At 43.1% G+C, this 20,376-nt stretch overlaps 1 protein-coding gene across 10 annotated transcripts in view; it reads left to right on the plus strand.

Moving 5' to 3' along the window:
- samd11 (sterile alpha motif domain containing 11) overlaps positions 1 to 20,376 on the plus strand; it is an 88,292-nt gene that overhangs the window by 56,555 nt on the left and 11,361 nt on the right. For all 10 annotated transcript variants that reach the window (XM_020618434.1, XM_020618458.1, XM_020618410.1 and 7 more), the window contains 3 exons: positions 4,890 to 4,999; positions 12,044 to 12,136; positions 15,262 to 15,423. In XM_020618434.1, coding sequence (XP_020474090.1) covers positions 4,890 to 4,999; positions 12,044 to 12,136; positions 15,262 to 15,423 — 365 coding nt within the window. The remainder of the gene's footprint in view (positions 1 to 4,889; positions 5,000 to 12,043; positions 12,137 to 15,261; positions 15,424 to 20,376) is intronic.

Consider the following 20,376-nt stretch of genomic DNA (forward strand, 5'->3'; position numbering starts at 1 on the left):
TGCTAAACTAGGACCAACATTCACAAAAAACCTATTAAACTTCTCTACTGCATCCTCCAATCTATTGACCAGTGTGTCATTATCCATAAACCTTTAACCTTTATCACAGACCCACAAAAACAGAAAACATATGTCTCCTCATATAGAGGCCATCTTGTCTTGGACTCATCCACTCAGCAGAGAGGTGATTGAAACAAGCATCATACTGAGTTCAGCATAACCTACTAACGTTCCATCTTACTGGTTTTGGCCTGGCATTTTTATCTTCTGTAACAACACTGTAGTTTGTTATTGTGGGCGTAATTTGTATTGACCTTGTTATAGTCTTGAACTGTTGTCTGCCTGAATGTTTTTATTTTATTTTATTTTATTTGTTTTACTCCTTAAACCTTGAGGCAGCACAGGCTTTGGCGTTCACTGAGAGAAAACTGCAGTGCTGAGGTAGTGTTTGTTACAGGTTCATGCTGATAAGAGGTTGTGTAGTGAAATTAGAGGCAAACAGAACATGCTCACATAAACATTTAGAGGAATCTGATAGCACTACTTACTATCACAGTGTTTTCTCATTCTCCCTGTAAAGTCCCTCTCTCTGTATGATAGCATTGGCTCATTTTTGTTAATGGGGATGCTGTGCAGTAACCACAGAGAGGCAGAGTTAGCTACTGTATGTCTGTTACATTTGACATTTTGTCCTCTGGCTTTATTGAACAACTGTGTTGTTGCCTTATGCCAGTAAGGGTCATGGACGGTGTGAAATTACTGGAAATGGCTCTTCCCTAAAGCACTAATTAGTGAGCTTGGAGGTTTTATAGCTTTCTAAAGCAGCTTTCCACTTCAGTAGTTTTTAGCCTTGTTTACACGCTTTCACCATGGCAACAGAGTCACAGCAATTTAATAGTTGATTGGGCGTTGGCTAACAGGAAGACTTTCATTGTTTCCACATGGACCAGTGTTCTGTCTTTTAGCTCCCTGAGCTACTGTAGATTAACAGGATTAACAATAAGGAGGGTCAGCGGTGTTCCAGCAGTCCAGTCTCAGATTTGGTTTTGGCTTAAAGCATTTGGTTAATTATTTTCACATGTAAAGAACAGAATGTTTACTATTTGTGGTCCTGTTATACAAGATGATAAAATCAACTGAAGATTAGAGGAGTTTGGGTTTTTATGCAGTATCTACTGTACTCAGTGAACAATGTACTTTCTGAAAGTTCAAGAGGATGGCATCAAATATGTAAATGTAACAGAAGAGTTCCTTTTTTAGTCCAGATGTTATTTAAAACTGCTAAAGAATACCTTTCTGAATTAGAAGACTGAGAACGATAAGAGCACCGGAATTAGAGAATTAGAAAAATGAGCAAGATAACTCCTAAAATTAAAAGTAAAGCCTGCAGTATATGCAGGTCTCAGTGAAGAGGTACCTGAATGGAACATGGTGGACTGACCGGATACTCTACTTTCATTGTACTTGTCTTTCATCCTTGGTTGCCTTATTGACTTCATATCAGACTTTACAGTGCAGGAACAACAACGAGATGTGAAACTGGGCTACTCTTACTTATTTATGCATCTATTTTTGCATTTATTCATTACCTCATATGCTTACAGGATTCCCAGTTACACGTTACCTTTCAACCCAAATGTGCATGGCATGACAATTGTTACCGTTGGTCACAGAAATCAGAAAAAACATAAAATATACATGGAACAGATCAATAGTCCTGCGTCAAATTCTATGTTGTAAAGTATAGGTATTTACTAAATAAAAGACTGGCATTATATTTTTTCCCTTTGCTTTACTCATTCCCTTTTGTTGTCAAGATTTTGCCCACGTCCATACCTTACTGTGCTGTGATTGCTGTGTATTACGTACTGCCTGGTAGTGGGTCACCTCTGCAGGTTCCAGTGGCCTGTGTGTTCAGGCTGTTGTCTTGAGAGGAGAAGGGAGGTACACAGTAAATCTGCTAGCACCAGATGTTACACTGCGACCATGCTCTTTCTCTTTTCTGTCTTTCTTGCCCTCCCTTTCTTCCTCCACCTTCAAATCCCTGCTGTCTGTCTGCCAGCACTCTCCCAGCGGTGGTGTGAGACATGGCGTCAGGGTGCCTGGGCTGCCAGCTTCTGCCAGCTCACACTGTGACCTCCAGCCCTGCCACCTCAGCTCCACGTGCCAATGCCACAGCAGGCCTCTACTGGGCTTTTAAAAAGATTTGACTCCCTGTGCCGGGAAAAGAGTCTTTTCATGTTCTTTGGACCATTTTGAATAGTAACACCTACTATAATGTTTGAAGGGGGCACAACTTGTTTTTAATAAAAGAAGAGTTCATAGCACATCTGAGCTGGTAGATTAAATTAAGAATTAAATTAGATTCTTTGGCTTGTTTTCTTATTTTTTGATAAGACATTTTGTAAAAATCTTTAAACTCAGGTCATGAACATAGCATTGTTTTGGCACCAATTTAAAACATTTCAGTTGATAGCCAGCCCTAGTAAAAATTCAATTACTTATACACAGGTTGTGATATCATTTCATAATGCTAATGCCAGTATTATCCATGACGGGCTTTGAGTACTAATACGTATTAGTCATCCCCTTGTCTGGGTCAGTGTGCCTGCCCTGTGGCTGGGGATGAAGGAGTGGTATTGACCAGTTTAGAGATGAGCTGTGGATGCGATGATTGTCTCCGGCATGCACCTGGGTGATAAGAAGGTAGCTCATGTCCTTCTTAGCTATCAGGCCCAACAGCCACAAAATAACCCCCCCTTCATCCTCTGTGAAGCTCCCGTCCTTCCCAGCTATCCCTTTGGAGCTCCTTAGGGAGTGCTGACTCAGGTGATAGTTTTAAATGCCATCCCCACCCCTCTCCATCTTCCAGGGCTTGAGTATGACCTTGCATCCACCCACAGAAAGAGAGGAGGAGAGTGTTGAGGTGGGCCGAAGGGGTGGGGATGAAGCTAGGCCCTCATTAGCCCAAGCCAAGGCGGGACAGCTCAGGAGAAGTGCACTAACAATGTCCTTGCCTTTCATGGCTTAGATCGGCTTCTTTGCCATGGGATAATAACCCCATCGCCTCTTTGAGAAGTTCAGGATGGCACTATCATGATCACTGAAAAAGATGGACAGAGTGGGGTTTTATAATGTAGCTAGATTTTGGCTGCAGTTTCTCACAGTGGAGCGTGTAACTGCAGGGTGTGTAATGTGTGTTTTGTTGGAGTCACTGGGTGACGCAGATACACTATTATATGATTCAAGCACAATTAAGAAATCTTCCCTGTGCCTCATGTTCTTTTTGAAGAAAACCAATGGACTCTCAGATTCAGATAGCAAGTTAAACTCTAAAACAGGAGTCTGTCATTAGTGTAAAAGGTTTGCATGCACACTCCAATCAAGCATCCTCTTGCTTAGCAACCGGCGGTGAGTGTTTTGTCTGAGAGAGTTTTTTTGAGTCATTGGTTCTCTGTGACTGAAAGGTGACTGGTGAAGCCAGCATGGCCAGCATTAGGCCCTGTACACTCTCCTTCATCTTTTCTGTTAGCATGTGGAAAACAGCTTGGCGACTGACAGCCTGACATTACAGCAGGAGCCTGTAATCATGGGACTGTAAAAACCCAAATCCAGGAGCCGCAAACAGTGTGGCCTCGTCATAGTGGTGGCAGCTAAGAACCATTCACCGCTTCTGTGCCATAAACTGTGCTTGCCGTGTCATACCAGACCCCTTCACAGATGATTCTGCTTTCAATAAAGTTGCCACTTGAGCCAGTTGAGAACAAGATTTCTGCTTACACAAGAGAACGGTGATCCCATCAAGCTGACATATGTAACTACTCAATGTTTTTAGGCTTATTTTATGGACAAAAAGACAGTGGTTATGAACTTTCCTGTGTTTTTTGGGGCTTTGGAACACTCTTCTATGTCACAGTCATTTAACCATAAACGATATTTAGAGCAGAAGCTAAAAAAAAATTAGCCCTGTAACTCCCCTACCACACAAACATTACACTGCGTCCACACTAATGCTGCATGGCTGCTATACTCCACTCGGATGCTAAGCACCTATTTCCCTTCATTATAACATTTAATGCGATCAGGATTGTAATCAGATTGCCAGTGAAATACCTCCATGACACAGTTGTGTTGGACCACTGGTGTGGGGAGGTTAGAAGGGCAGTTGGTGGAGCATTTGGAAGGGCAGAATGACTCAAAGCAGATCTAGGCATAATCTTTAAACCCTCATCCTGCCCATCCTCTGGAGGAGAGGATGGTGTTTGAGAGACTCATGTGGGCGGTTTTGTGGTGAAGGACCTCCAGTTGAAGTTTAGGCATGACAATAGAAAAGAAAAAGAAAATTTTTATCTGGTGCAAGTGTCATATACCACAAATATATAATGTTGTCTTATCATTATTGCATTGATTGATGTGTTATTTTCTTAGATATTCATAATCTGCCTTTTTGCATTATTTAATTGGCATTAGTCTCCAAAACAGCTGTTGGCGACTGCAGGTTAAAAAGAGCTATGATCAGGTTTTAAGCTGCCAAACTACTTATGAGCTGTGAATATGATGGTTAATACATCTTAGTGTGGAAGATGAGTAGGGATGCAGTAGGCTGTCAGAGTGTATTACACACCTCAGAGCTAAAGCCAGTTGATAGGATGGCCAGTTGTAGCTGCTGAGTCTGTGTGGAGTTCTGCATTTCAGGTCTGTCTGGATGCAGGATTTCTGTGATAAGTACTGTGGGAAATAGTATGAATTTATGCATTGCAGCTTTGTCACATAGTGGTTTGGATTGTGTTATGGAGTTAAGTGTGTTTGAGGCAGCTTTTAAATGTGTTTATATCCTCTCTTTCCTCCCTCTGTGTGTGTGTGTGTGTGTGTGTGTGTGTGTGAGACAGTCGTGACAGTGACCTTTCTACAATCATCTCCAATCTGCACCACACCAGACAGCACGGCATGCCCGAGGGCCAGTCAGCCTCTGACCACAACACCAATACTGGACACACAGGTAGGACCCTCAGTGAGTGTGTGTAGAAGTGTTTGTCAGTATGGTGTGGGTGTGTGTGTGTGTGTATAATACAGATAGAGTACAAGATGTCCTCTTTCTTTTTCCTTCCTTTTTTCACACTTTTTTCTCCCTTAGTATTGAGACTGATCTGGCTTTACATCACCTGTAAAATATGTAAACGTTCCATTACCCATTTAATTTATTCTAATTTGTGTGATTGGGGGAATTTAACATAAGCTTATTACTCATTCCTGTAGGCCGATCTGAAGTTGGTTGTTTAATGTTCTTCCCACATTCTCTATCGCACTCCAGGATTTTTGTTAAACCCCCTGTTTTAAATTACCTCTGAATAAATAGTTTTGTTTGCCATTAATCCAGTTTCATGTGAGCAGAAGAACCACTGTGTGTGTGTGTGTGTGTGTGTGTGTGTGTGTATACACTAAACTAAGACCTTTTCTTGCAGCTTACAGACAAACAACAGACACCATTTAATCACAGCTATTTGTCAAGCAGCTCATACAAGGATATTGTACAGCCATCAAAGACATATGGTTTGTAAACCAGTTTCTGTGCATATCACTGTTCGGCAATCATCTGACGGTACTGGATTTATATGCCACATTGGGTTAGTTGTACATATTTTTATGAAATGTTTGTGTAGTGTACTGTGTAATTGACAGCAGCATTAATGTATTATTGCACAGTGGATTTGAAATATATTTCAGTGTCATGACAGGCTCTTAGATTTTTAGTTCTACCACAAAATGGTCGCTGGGAGGTCTTTCCTAATGTTCTCCACTATGGAAGTCAGTTTAGTATAAATTGTAGTAATTATTGTTAGTTAAGATTTTTATTTCTAATAATCTGTGTTGACTTTTGCCTACAGGAAAAATGTATATCTAAAAAGACAAATCATGAAATTGATTACATCTGTCAACCTGTTCAAGTACATTTAAACAAATACATGTTCCCCTAATTTAAGGATGAGTTGTCTTTTTATTAGGGAACCCCATACCTTGGCTCCATTGTTGCCCGGGGTTCGACCCTGTCCCTTCTTATCCCATTACCACAACAAGTGGAATAATCAGCCCTGGCCTGGCCCCGCCATACCCTCTCTCTGTGTGCTCATCTCCTCTGTCTGCCAGATTAATTGTCCATACGGTGCCTGTGATATCAGGCAGGGTGGGAGGAAGGTGAAGGGTATTACACTCCTTAGCAGCCATCCCAGCAAGTGTCTTAGATCCTGGTTTGGGACGGATTTCCACCTAAATACCGGCCTAATCAGCCACTAAACCTAATGGAGAAATCAGAGCCCTGAGTAGTTGTCTCATTGGAGGACGTGGGGGGATGGTGGGGAGGCGGGTGAACACGGTATGGCCTGCACCACAGCGGTCCAAGACCCCAGAATCTGTCCGTTTGAGCATTAAAGGGAGATTTAACAGGCCGCCTAAGCAGCTCACTCCCATGTCTGTAAACAAGTCCAATCCGATCAGCCACTGGCTTTAATTCTGTCTGCCAGTGAAATTAGACACACACACATTCACAAACACACAATTACGCACAAATAACATGTAGTTATACAGATGGGTGCCTACACAAAATTAACACAGGTTCAAATTTGTGTTCAAAGACATAGGTGGGTGTAATGTGTATGAAGTTTTCAAGCTGTGGATTATTTGACTTAGAGATGGTAAAGGCAGCTCACTACCTGTGATATTGTTTACTCTGTTCTGCCTGTCAAGTCTCCTATTTGACTTACTATCAGAAAGTATTTGTCTACAAATGAACTATGGAGAGAGAGGACCCATGAAACAGGGAGTTAGACAGGAAAGAAATTAAGAAAAAGAGAGAGGAAGAATCTACAACAGAGAATGAGAGAGATGCAGTGATGGAAGAAACATTTTGGAGAGACAGAGGAAATGAATGAGTGCAGCGGTGCTATCAGGGGAGGGCAGGCAGCAGCTATGGCGGCGGACGGTTCAGTGTGTGTGTGGGTCAGGAGGAAAGGGAAGCAGGCTTGCCGGGTCGTCTCTGCGCCGGAGTGGGCTGTTAATTAAATCTGAGGAACAGACAGGAGGGCTGCCTCCCTCCTTTTCCTCTCCATCCCTCTCTCTGTCCCTTATTCACTTTCTCTCACTCTCCTGCCATTGGCTATTCGGAGGTTCTGTGAGTGGAGAGGAAGGAGGGAGGGGGAGAGCAGGGGCGCCAACGCTGAGAGTCTGGCTGCCTGTGGAGACAGTAAACCGTAGCTCTGCGGTCAGACTGGAGCCTCAAACAGCCAGATAAGGTGTTTTTGGACCGCCACTCTTGCTCGCTCTCTGCTCCCTGCACTCAGACTCCCAGAGGCAGTTATAGGCTGTCAGTGTGTGTGTGTGGCTGGGGTTTGCAGCAGTGGTTGTGGGGCTTGGGCACAGTTTTGTGTGTGTTTATACATGTGTACCTTTTCATGTGTGGTTTTAAATGTCCGGTTTTAGGTGTTTGCTTGCATGTGCATCTGCAACCCGGTGTATTTTTGAAACCTTTTTTTTCCAAACTGACTGTGGGTGTGGATTGCTCTGAAAGTATTGCCAGGTTCAGTAGTTCTTACATGATTAGGACAGAAAGGCAAAACAAAAGTAAACACTCCAGGATTTCTTCTGTTAGCTCTCTCATACAGAAGCACAAAGGGAAATGTGGTTTATAAATATTTTAAAACATCCCACTACTTAACAGGGAAGTAATTGTATTGCCATAACAAAATGGCTTCTCAGGGTGATAGTGCATAAAGACAATCTAATGCTTCTGTCAGGAGATGAAATTCACAAATAAGAAAAATAAATACTTGAAGTAGGCTACATATAGTTGTGCTGCATTTCAGAGCAGTTAACACAAACGAAACAGGTGTTTCACTCCAGAAAGTTTTATTTTGTGTGTGTTTTTCTGTGACATCTTCGGTCACAGTCATTGGTGCGTTTTTTTTTTGTTTTTTTTTAAGGATTTCTTGCATTTTATTTCACAAAGGTCACTTAATAATCAAGAAGTGCCAGCTATATTTTGACTAATTTGAAAATACATTTTTTCCCATTATCCCTTGTGTTTAGAGTCGTGCATTACGAAGTTAGATGAGTAGAATCAGGGCTGCCTCTCATCAGTGCAACATAAGTACTATTGAATTTTAGGTACATCAGTTAGTGAACTAGCGAAACTGTAGTTACTAGTGTCCAGGTATACGTTGATATACTGTGTATATATATAGAATTGCAAATTTTTGATATCCTTGAATAACCTGTGACTTGAGTATTTTTTTGATAAGAATATTAATATGCATACTCTGTCATGGATGGTTGCCTAGCAACAGCTGTTGTAAGTGAAAGAAGGCAGGAAAATGCAGAGATGATATAAGGTATGACAAGAACGTATTACATTTAAGAATGACACATGGCCCCAATTGATTAAAAATGAGGGTTTACTTTGTGTAGATTTTCTTTATTGGAAAGGTTTTATTGTGTGATATAAATTATTTTCAGACCAGAAACAGATGTTTGATAATCCTCTTAGAGGTTTATGTTGTGTCCATGAATATTCGTTCTATTGTGATTGACTTATAAAAGTTTTTATAAATGAAACCGTTGTGTTATTTTTATCAGAAAATTCTTTATTCCATTACAATTAAGACTAAGTAGTTAGTTTTCTTTTCGATAACAGTGGCTGTCACAGCCCAGGGCTTATTTCAACTGTTAGTGTCAATGGAAACTTCACTTCTTGTGCATAACCACCTGACAGCCTGTAGGTTTAGTTTTTATTGTGTTTCATAATTATACTGCATTGCAAATGGGACATTTATTTATATGGAGGTGTCACTGATGTTCACTTTTAAATCAGACGTACTGTATTTTAGTCCGTTACAAATTCCAGTCTTCTGTTCCCACTTTTCTTCTTTAGCTGTGTTCTTTATTCTTCACCGAGGAGCCATGTTACTATGTGTGTACATTTGCATGTGTTGGCGTGACACATCCTTCTCTCAGCATGAGCAGAAGCGCCTCTCTCCCCATCTCCGTCCCCCGCCCCTATCGCTTCCTCAATCTCCCCTCCCTCTTCCAGCTGCATCGGCCCGTAAGCCAATCAATGGCAGGGCTTTCAGGGCCGGCGGAGGCCCTGGTGCACGGAGGGGGAATCAATAAGTTATTAGCACCATTCTGTCAGCTGTAATGTGGAGATTGATCGGGGGGCTGCGGCTGGCGGGCCACCCCCCCTCCCGCCCGTCCACTCCCCCCCCGCTCCCCACCCGCACACTCCCCCCCAGTCTGATAAAGATGACAGATTAACGGAGTAAGAGAGGAATTAAGGAGTCTGGCTGTCTGAGCTGTCACCACGCTCCATGGGATGGAGTGAGGAGAGGAGGAGGACTAAAGTTTGAGGGAGGAGAGGAAATCACAGACTAAGGGAAACAGAGCAATGGTCCCCTGCCTGGTGGTTTGCCCTGGTGGCATCACTTAAATGAGAAATGGTTTAGGTCCTGCTGTTTTCTTTTTCTCTTTGTCCCTCTTTTCTATCAGTAGGATGAACGGCAGATAGGGAGGAGGTTAATTAGCAAGCTGGAACTGAGGCAGAAGCTACAGGATGGAGGGTTTAGGTTGATTTGTTTAAAGTTAGCACTCTTAAAATCAGTCTTGAAGCTAAAATATAAGTCCTGATTCCATAACCGCCGATTCCTCAACAATATTAAAAGTAGGTGATAGAGCATAGCAAACTTTGACTATAAGCAATGTTAGAGGCAGTAAAAGGGTTAGCATAGATGCTAGCAGAGCTCAGGATTTGGTATTAAAAGGGAGCACCGGTGCTCTAAGAAGCCCCATTTAATTGGCTTTAAAAGCTTTCCGCCCTCGGGCGCTCGCTCTGGAGACGCACTGTCTTGAGTGAGGTCTGCTCAAGAGACAACTCAAGTGTGTGTGTATTTGATCATGAGTGTCTCTGGGTGTGTGTGTGTGGGTTTAAGCATGTGCATATGTGTGTGTTTGGTTGAAGAGGGACTTTACTAATGGGGGTCCTTTCTCTCTTTGTTAATATTCCACTAATAGATAGATGGAGACCTTCAGTTTTTCTCTTTGAAAGGACCACTGAACTGAAATGTACCGAACATGATTCAAAAACGAGAAGAAAAACAGGATGAAGGATCATAAAAGAGATGACAGAAAAAGTAGATATTGCGAAGGACATTCAGCATGTGTACGTGTGTGCGTGCACTTGTCCATTAGCGCTCCCCCCTCCCCCCACCATCTCCTTGGGGTGGTATAGGGAGCGGATCTCCTCAGGACCTGAGCGGCAGCATCAAACACTGGATCATTAGTGAACCTCCTCCCTCTCCCTCTTTCTTCTTTTCTTGTTTGCTGACTCGCCCTCTCATCAACACCAGGGCTTCCTTCAGCAGCGTAACAGAATCCTCCGAGTCCAGTCTAAATCCCTTTCTGTCTTTTTCCCCTCCTTGTCTGTCTGTGTCTTGTTATAGAGAAGAAAGAACATAAGTTTGGGTGAGAGGTTATAAGTTAAAGGTCAGACTCCAGTCCAGCTCCACTCCTCTGTTGATCACTGTCCGCCTGTTGCTATGGTAACAACAATATCATGAGTGTACACATGACAGACATCACCAAATGTTGTCTGGCTACAACATTACATTTTTTTAAAACCCCCTGTTTCTCCATGCTGTTTACACATGCTGTGCAAATGATGAGAAAATTCTTTGTTGAAGAAGTGAGAAAGAGGGAGTGATACCCCCCTTCACACACACACACACACACACACACACACACACACACACACACACACGCACACCCATCCCTAAAAATACGCACGGAGAAGTGTGAGAGAGAAAGTGATAAGAAAAAAAGAAACAAGGGATGCAGTTGCTGCTGTGGCCTGGCTGTCTGTGTGGAGGAAGAAACTGAGTTAGAGAAAGTACATGGGAGGTGCAGGAGATAGAGAGAGAAAGAAAGGGAGCAATGACAAACGGCTTTTTTCTTCTTGCAGGCGCTGTGTGTCTTCTGCATCCTCTCCCTCTGATTAGTCTTATATTGATTTGAGGTGTGTTTGAGAGGGGGTGGAGGTGAGGCAATAGGGCGGGAAGGAAGAGCAAGATGAGAGAGGAGGAGGAAGAGGAGGAGGCAACAGTAGGGGGTGCTGTAATTGTACACTAGATGCTCCTCTTGGAGGTAGGGGAGAAAAGGGAGGAGGAGGAGGAAGCAGGAAAGGTGTTAATAGGAGGAGACTTCCAACACACCTAGGGGGAAAGGAGAGAGGGAAAGAAGCAGATGGAGAAAGGAGACAAGATTTAGAAGTGTGTTTTGAGGGGAGAAGAGCAACAAGAGAGAAGTAGCTGTTGCGGAGGTACAAAAGCCAAAGCACATGTTATAGACATACTGTAGGCTGCGAGGATTTTCTCAAGCAGCTGAGAGGCTCTTGTGCACTTAAGTTCAGTCAGAGGCTTTTGTGCCAACATCTGGAAAAGAGAAGAGAGAGAGAGGAAGAACAGTGATAACACTTGAGGACAGACTGTTGGAAAGAGACATTGGAGGAGATACAGAGAGACAGAGTCCTCCTCCTTTGCTCAAATAGACTAAGACGCACACACATGAATGAACCAGGCTGATCTGTCATCCATGGCGGTGCGGGCTCCCTCTCATCTCTGACAGAACAGGCACATCTCCAGACGCCCTTGGCTTGATTCACTCGCTCCGTTTCTCTTTCTCTCCACCTCTCACTTTTTGGCCCCCTTTTCACTTACTCTTTTCCAGCTCCATTTCCAAAGCAGCCGGCATGTACGCAGGTAGACTCAGAGCAGCAATATCAAGCCTTTACTTGTTAATACTGCTTATTTTGTTATAGTACACAGCCTTATGCTGGTTTACTGTTTACCTGCCCCTTGCATGGGGATATGTACATACACATTGAGAGCCGATGTATCAGAGTCCTCGTGTGTCCGACACACCTGGCAAATAAAGCAGATTCTGATTCTGATTCCTTACTTTGGTCTCAATACTGACTGCTCTTTCTCTCTTTGTGTGTTTACAGATGACCTTCTAGGCAAGAGAAGAAGCTTCTCACCCAACAGCATCAGCGAGTGTCCGTCTGACAGCAAGAAGTCACGCAGCGTATCCCCCAAAGGTAAGACCATGCAGTGTTACATTATACATGTCTAAGCACATTACAGATGTGCGTGGCCATGCGTTTTCTGAGAGGAAACGGGTGAAGATTGAAGGAAAGTAGAGAGGATGACTCAGTGTTAGAGAGAGAGAGGAAGGAGAAGTGAGGCAGCATTGATTTAGTTGCTGGTGGTCAGTGTTAGGGTTAGTGATGGGAATACACACACACACAGAGAGACGCGTGCCTCACTTTCTCATTTAATTGATGGCATGATTGAACTGACCCTTTAACTTCCAAACACAACATATACAGTAATATAATAACTAATAATATTACATTCTGTATTATTGTATAATGCTAGATGGAATATTTGCTCTCTATATGATTTGACTGACCTTAACAAGGCACGAGACATATTGGCAAGATGATGCCCCTCTGTAACACTGCAGCTTGGACACTATCCTCTATTATTCATAACTCCCTCATTTGGTGTGTAATCGGGTCCCCGGCGTGCAGCCGGCACAGTCACCAGGCCTGTCCCTATGGGCTCCTGAGGAAGACTTCCTGCCTGATGCATTATACAGCAGGCAAAACCATGTGCAGCTCACCACACATCCAGTCTCATATCTACAGAGAACAACATGGAAGTCAATATCAGCAGCTCGCACAAACATGACATACAGTAAATAGCTCTGATTGTTTGACAGGTTCTACAATAAAATGTTTTTTTATGGTGATTTCTGTAAAAAAACAACAAAAAAAAAACAACAGATGGGTGTGTTTGTATGAGCATATTTGCTGTGTCAGACTGAGCTGTGTAGAGGTCACCATGAGCCTTGTGTTGACTTTTACCCTCTGGGTGACCTTTGACTGACAGACTAGGCGCAGACCTGCCTGGAGCCGTTTCCTCCCCCTCTTTGTAGAGAAGCACTCATTCCTGGTCATTGTAGTCTTACTTAGACAAACCTCAGCTTCTGAAAGATGTGTTTTTGTGGATGTTTTTATGTGTGCACATCCATTTGTGTACTCGGGTTTGACTTGCTTTTAAGGCCAATAAGACTTGTGTGTTTTTATTTTGACTTTGTGTTCTTGTGCCTCTTAGTGTGTGTGTGTGTGTGTGTGTGTGGTTAGGCTTGACGTTTAAAGCAAACAGCCCCGCTATACGCCTTTATTTATATTCTTCCCTTGATGTATATTGGCGTAATGGAAACAAAGGAAAAATCTGTGTGCACGCCTGGTATTTCTCACATTGTGGGGACTCGGCCTTCTTCATGGGGATAAAATGTAACAGAATTTTAAGGTGACATCTTGGTTTAGGATTAGGGCAAGGCTAGGGTTAAGTTTATGTTAAGGTCAGACAAAGAGTCGTAATGTTAAGGTTAGGGTAAGTCTTTAGAGAATTAATGTAAGTCAATGTAAAGTCTCTACAAGGAAAAACAAGTGTGTGTGTGTGTGTGTGTGTGTGTGTGTGCAGCCTGCTGTCCAGAGAAAAGCACTGAAGCCATTTCAAAATGGTGCTGATCCCGTGTCTTAACTTTGAACTCTGTCCACACCCAACCCCAGACTCTGCACCTGCATGTGTGTTTTTATATGTATATCTGTGCTTATTACATCTTCTTGCCTCAATTAATGAGTAATGCAGGTGGAGAAATAGATGAAGGGTGAGACTCGGAGGGTAGTTTATGGTGCTGTGTAAATTACATCTGTTCTTCTCCCAGTGCAAATCCGGCACCCCCCTGTCATGTTTAGGGAGCAACAGGCACAGACTAGTTGCGTGTGCAATCATACACATATACACTTGAGGACCATGGGTGGATTAACTGAAGCTTGGTGGTAGAGACAGAGATGCTTGCGTACTTGCTTCCTCCCCCACCGCCATCTCTACTACACCTCCACTCCTCAGCGCCACTCCTGCTCGCCTGCCCGGGGCCAGACTCAGGTTTCAATAAGAAGGAGGGTGGTAAAAATAACCCCATGCTTTCCTCTGCTGCTTCCTCCTCCTCCTCTTCTTTCTCCCTCCTGTAACTCCCTAACCACCTCCCAATATCCCCCACCACCCTTACCTTAGATCATGTTACCTCTGACAGAGAGAGGGAGGAGGGAGGTCAGAGAGAGAGATTAAGTGTAGGGTCTGACAGCTAGATAGATATCATACACCACAACTTCTTCACACCTTAAACACAGCACAGCGTACTACACACACATATACACACACTCAGTGGTAAAAGCAGTGGGGTTTTTTGTTCTTTTGTATATTTATTTTTGTAGTCGGCATTAGTTAAAATCATAATTTATATATAAATGGGTGACACATCACCACTTCTCTCCGCTATGCAAAAGTAAAGCCAAAACATCGTTAATACAGTGGTTGCCATCTCTGCATTTTGCAACTAGATTCTGTGCACTAGTGCCTGGTGGGTACTTGAGTAACCTATCAGACAGGCAATCAATGATGTCAAATAATTTAAAATACAGCCCGTTTTATATAATCACTTATTAAAAACAAACGTGCAATAAAAATGACCACATATACACAAATCAGCATAATATCTACCAAAAATGACAGAAATCACTTCTGAGAAAAATTTGATTTGAATTTTTACTCTTATGTCTCATCCTCTAACATTTGCCCTATTCCAATATCCCATAATACCTTGTGTCCAGACAGGTTCCGTTGTAGAGAGTATAGCGGACATCTACGAGAAAATAGCAACACCACATCTTCTTGGATGTAAAATTAAATGCAGGGGGAAATTTCTGTTCTGCTCCAGGCTGTACAAATGAATCTGGGAAAGATAAGGCTCGGAATATTTAAAGCTTGTATTACACATTCTTATTAAATGACCCAAAATGCCTCAAACTTTGGATGAAGGCAATCCCCCGAGCAGCCTGGCCATCTCCCAGACAATCTAGCAGAATTTGTTCTAACCATTTTAAAGGAAATAAAGTATTTTTCTGATAATAATGCATATGTAGAGAAATAATGCTACGTTTTAAATGTTGATATGACTTGTGATCTGTGAAATATATACAAATAATAGTTCAGAGTTTGTTGCAGTGTCAAGTTAGTATTTATCTTCTGATGAATTGGATATTGAGAGTTGTTGTGATTGGTCATATTATAAGTGCATCCCTCCTCTCTTCAGAAAGCTCTCAGAGCCCTGTGGTGGAGGCAGGCTGCCACGGCCACATGAGCCCCGAGGAGCACTACAGGCGCATGATGTCAGCACTCAGCGAGCAAGGGTCCTATGAGGAGCAGCAGCAACGTCTCTACCAGCTGGCGAGCAGCATGGGTCTGCCTGGCCACGGTCAGTCCACAAGCTCTGTCTTTCTGTATGTGTGTGTGTGTGTGTGTGTGTGTGTGTGAGATCATCATCATCATCCTCACTGTCATCACAGTCTGTAGTTCATGTATCTCATTGCACGGTTGATTTTTAAAGTCTTTATCAGTACGATCTGACTCATGAAAGATCTAGAGGTACATTTTTAGTTTTGAAGTAAAGAGTAACATGAAAGTTAGTTTGAAGTATCCTGGGATTTACTTCAAACTAAAAGAGTTTTCTTCGGAAGAACTTCACCAGCTTCTATTAAAAAAAACACTTCTTCCATCACCTGTCACCAAGTCACTGAGATGCAGTGCTGCTTTGTAACCCCAGAGTGTAGCTCTGTGTTCAGGGTACCATGGTAAGGTGCGCCTCACTGCTGCCATTGTAAAACCCCAGCATGAAGCCGGCTGACATTTCTATTTGCAGTGCTAGCCCACCCAGTCTCAAAGTGTCACTCAGGGTGATTTCTGATCACCACGGCTCTCTGTTGTTAACAACACCCAGAAGTCTTCGCATGCATCAATGCCACAATTGATCAGGCGCTCTCATTGGCTACCTGCCAGCCCTCTAAATCTCCCTGCACCCTGGAAACCACCAGTGTGTCCCAGTTTTTCTCAATTTACTGGCTTTAGCTTTGGAGAATTGTAGCTTGATATGGAAAAAAGAAAATGAGAAAAGTCACCTTGTTTTAATTTTATAAGTTGGCTTTACTTTAATTTCACTGTGCTTGCTATTTAATGTTAACTGTTTTCTCAAAATTTTTGTAAATAATGTAGCATTAATTCCTACCAAACTTTATGAGCTCTTTCACAGCAGCATAAATCCAATCGATGTCCTGGCCGAATTGTAGTTTGAGCTACTTTTGTTTTTATTTGATTAGTAATGATTTTTAATTGCTGGCTGTAAATCTAGGGGGCAAAGCCTATAGATGCATTAATTGCCTTTTCCCTATCTCTTGGAGGAGCTAGAGGCAAGATGCATTGCATTGTGGGGGTTTTATGACTCAGGGCGCAGTCTGATTTCTGGCTTCCTTTCCCAGAAGCCTTGCTGGTATGAGGCAGACACTCTGGCACAATAGAGACACTCTCTCTCTCTCTTAATTTCCTCATTCAAAATAATTCGATAGTTTCCACATTACCCTTTATTCTGAACATGTGCATTCGTCTTCCAAGCTGCACTTCAAAGCTTTCTATGTACAAAAGAAGAAGAGACGGAGGTAAAGAGAAACCAGGAACAGGAATAAAAAATTTTGAAGTGAGAAATTGTCAAACAAAATGAGGCAGGAGCAGAGATGAGAGAAAATGCACACAAGTTTAGGGTTTATTAATGATGCTCTTGTCACACACTTAAATACAACAACCGTTTTAAGACAATGGTATGATTTTCTTAAAGCAACGCGTTTACATCCACTCCCAGCCATGAGCATCACAAGCTTTGGCACTCCCTGACAGCCAAACTGCTAATACTTCTTTTCTTCCACACCTGGCAACTTTCTCCATCTATTAACTAACTGTTTTTAAAAGTTTATGTAGAAAATTATTGTAACGCTACCTCCACATCCTTCATTTCAACTAAGAATTGGAGCTTGTTAAGTAGCCGGCGCTCTCTGAGACCATCAGTCCAGGAGGTGGGACAGAGGAATGGCTGTTTTGTCTCCTGAGAGGCTGACACAGTTCGCTTCAGCAAGACCCCCTTGACATTGACCTGGTCTAAGATGGGACCCTCAACTACCATCTCCCCACTTTGGTCACCACCACCACCTCTCCCATCCCTCTGAAGCACTGCTTTTATACCCCCTCCCCTCCTCCTTTTTCCTTACCCTCTCCTCCAACTCTCCCTTTAGCCTTGGTCCCCGCAGAGCATCCTTTCATGTGTTTGAAGTGTAGGGCACAGAAAATAAAAGTGTGTGTGCGTGAAAGAGGAGGGGGTAAAGAGGAACTCTGTGCATGCATGTGTGAATGTGTAGGTGCAAGGTGCTGTTTGAGAGGCGCTCTCTCTGGACCTGATGGGCAAAAGAAGAGTTGTTGGCGGGAGGGGGTCTGAAATTGGGGGTGGAGGTGCTGAGGTAGCACTGCAGTAGAAATGGCCAGGAGGGCTTTCCCTCCCTCTTCATATGATGAAAGGCAAGCGCGCAGGAGAGAAAACAAAAAGAGGGGTGGGGGTAGAGATCTAGATGAAAGTAAAGGGAGGGGTAGGATGGGAGAAGCATTCTTCTGTTTTGTTTCCCGCAGTTTAGTCTGATTTGAAACACGGAGCTGTACACAACTTCTCTTCCTCATCATCCCAAACAGCTAGAAAATCCCAGCACATGACTCTTAAGTATAGACTGTCAAACACATTCAGTCCAACAAACATGCTGCACATTTACTGCTGCCTAAGCCTGATACTGGTTGAATACCTCTTCTTGAAAAGATACTTAATTTTCTGGTGCGCTTTAGCAGATGGATGTTGGCTTTTGTGCACCTGCCAGTCCACCAAATCCATCACGAGGCCGGCCAAGCTGTATCAGTGCAGCGCTCCTCTGCATTCTCACACTGAGAAAAACCCAGCTTAACAGAGAGGATTTAGGCCCAACTCCACGAATGATGGCAGGGAGAAAAATGGGATGGCACAAAAGAGGGATAAGCAGAATGGGTCCAAGTGGTAAACTGGGACCTCCCAAAATAACTCGCGCAAAGGAAAGCAGTGTGTCACTGTGTGTGTGTTTGTGCGTCCTCAATTAGAAGTCTAATTTGCAGTCAGAGGGACTCTCCTGTTGTGTTCCAGCAGCTGCAGCGTGAAGAATTTTAGAGGGTGAAATTCTGAATCTGAGTACCTACCTATACACACACACACACACACACACACACACACACACACACGGGTGGTGCCCCAGGTGACCTTGCTCCTCTCAGTTCACATGAAAGAGAATCAGAGAGAGAAGCAGAGAGTGTATGAACTGAGTGAAACTTTACTAACATGAAATGAATAAAACAAATGGAATAAGAAGTGAAAAATAGAGAAATCATCACCAAACTTAGAATCTTTACAGTATTATACAGCTTGTATTGTCTACATTTAAAGGAGTATTCCACCTATTTAATAGGTCACATGGGTTTTAATGAAATATCGTAGACAAAGATCTAATAAAAACCATCATACTTGCATTTTGAGATTACAGATAATATAGTTGATCAGTAAAATAAGTTTATAAATAGCGCAATGTTATTTTTTTTTTTTTATGTAGTTCTTGATTTAATCTGGATGGGGTCCTGTTGGTGGACTTGGTTGAGACCTCACTAACTTTAAAATCTGGCTCCAGCCCAAGTCAGTCAATTTACTAATCACAGTATTACTGAACCTGTGGAAACAGATCGTATGAAGTATTCCTTGGCTCTGGAAAAATCCAGAAACATAGATCTCAGAGGAACTATGTCTTAGAAATTGCTCAAGTGACACTGAGTAATCGCAGCATGGAGACTACAAATTTTTAACACAAAGTAACTGTGTTGCAAACTTGGTGTGGAAGTGTAGGATCTGGTGTTTTTGGAGCTTGACTCTGTCTAATTAAGGTCTGAAGCCAAAAGTTAAGGTCTTTTCATTCATCATATTTTGGATCAGTACAGTCAGGATGTCTCAGGCTCTGCTGCATTGATTTTGACCATTCTTTTTAAAATCTGTGACTTGGAAGTCCCCAGACTATATGGAAGTTCAACACTAAATCGCTGAAGTGCCCCTTTAGCTGAGGCAGTCATACAAAATAATTGGTGAGGTGGGATTGTGACCACAGTAAATTCATAGAGGTCAACTCTTCCACCCTGTTACCCCTGCACCATGTACACAAGCACAACAGACTGTGTGTGTTTGTGTGTATGCTCTGGGGCTCCACTTCCCTCTGATCCCTCCCTTATCTCTCACAACTCCCCCACCCCCCACCATACCCACACAGACACACACACACATATACCCTTGTCTGCCGCCAGCCGAGTCCCCTGTGGCCTGGCGCAGCAAACAGATCGATACACCGGAGCTAGGCCGCATTAATATCTGTCGCTTCAACCCCCCACCCCGGCGCCCGCTCAACTGCTTCAGCACTCACACAACACACAGAAACACACAGCCAGGCACGCACACGCAGGCACCTAAATCACACAGGCGCACACAAACGCACATCACACCCGTACTGGCGGCGGAAATGGCCCCTAGCTCCCAAGGGATCTGTCTAATTAAAAAAGAGGGGAGGAGGCAGATAAGAGCAGAGAGAGGATAGATAGACTGAGGCAGAGAGAGAGAGAGGGAGGAGACAAAGAGGGAAGAGAGAGAGAGCAGGATGGATTTTTCTCTCATTAGAAGCCTGGTCTCCTGGTGTGGCCTGGCCTGGCTGATAATGATGAGGCCTCTTCTCCTGCGAGGGCGAGAGACAACCAGGGCTGCCTGGAGAGAAAGAGAGAGGGAGGGGGGGATGAGTGAAGAAATAGATGAAATGAGGCGAGTGGTAGAGGGCAGGAGATGGAGAGAAGAGGGCAGGCAGAGATAGAGCGAGAAGGTGTGATGGTTTGGTGGAGGTGGCGAGGCAGAATAAAATGCTCTGCACCCAATGTGTGAAGATGCTTTTCGCTTGGCCCTGCAAAAACAAATTGGCCATTGTGTTTTGAAAACATTATCACACACCATAATTTTTCATGGGATCTTTAACCTTTTCATTTTTATGCTCCCGCCCTTTTATTTCCTCACATTTATTTGAAACTTGTCAGCATCTCTTCCAAACGTGACAGATTCGAACACTATTTGCTAATTTCATACACCTCTGTTAAAATGTCTGTTTTGTAAATCTTTGTGCGGTGTGTCTTTATATGCTCATGTGTCTTTATATTTTTATTAGCTATCTGCATACTGGCTTAAAATGTTGTCCTGTAGTGATGGAGTAGGCTTTACTTTTATCTTTACATTGACTTT

This window comes from Monopterus albus, unplaced genomic scaffold (assembly GCF_001952655.1).
Source record: "Monopterus albus unplaced genomic scaffold, M_albus_1.0 scaffold6.1, whole genome shotgun sequence".
NCBI classification, from domain to species: Eukaryota; Metazoa; Chordata; class Actinopteri; order Synbranchiformes; family Synbranchidae; genus Monopterus; species Monopterus albus.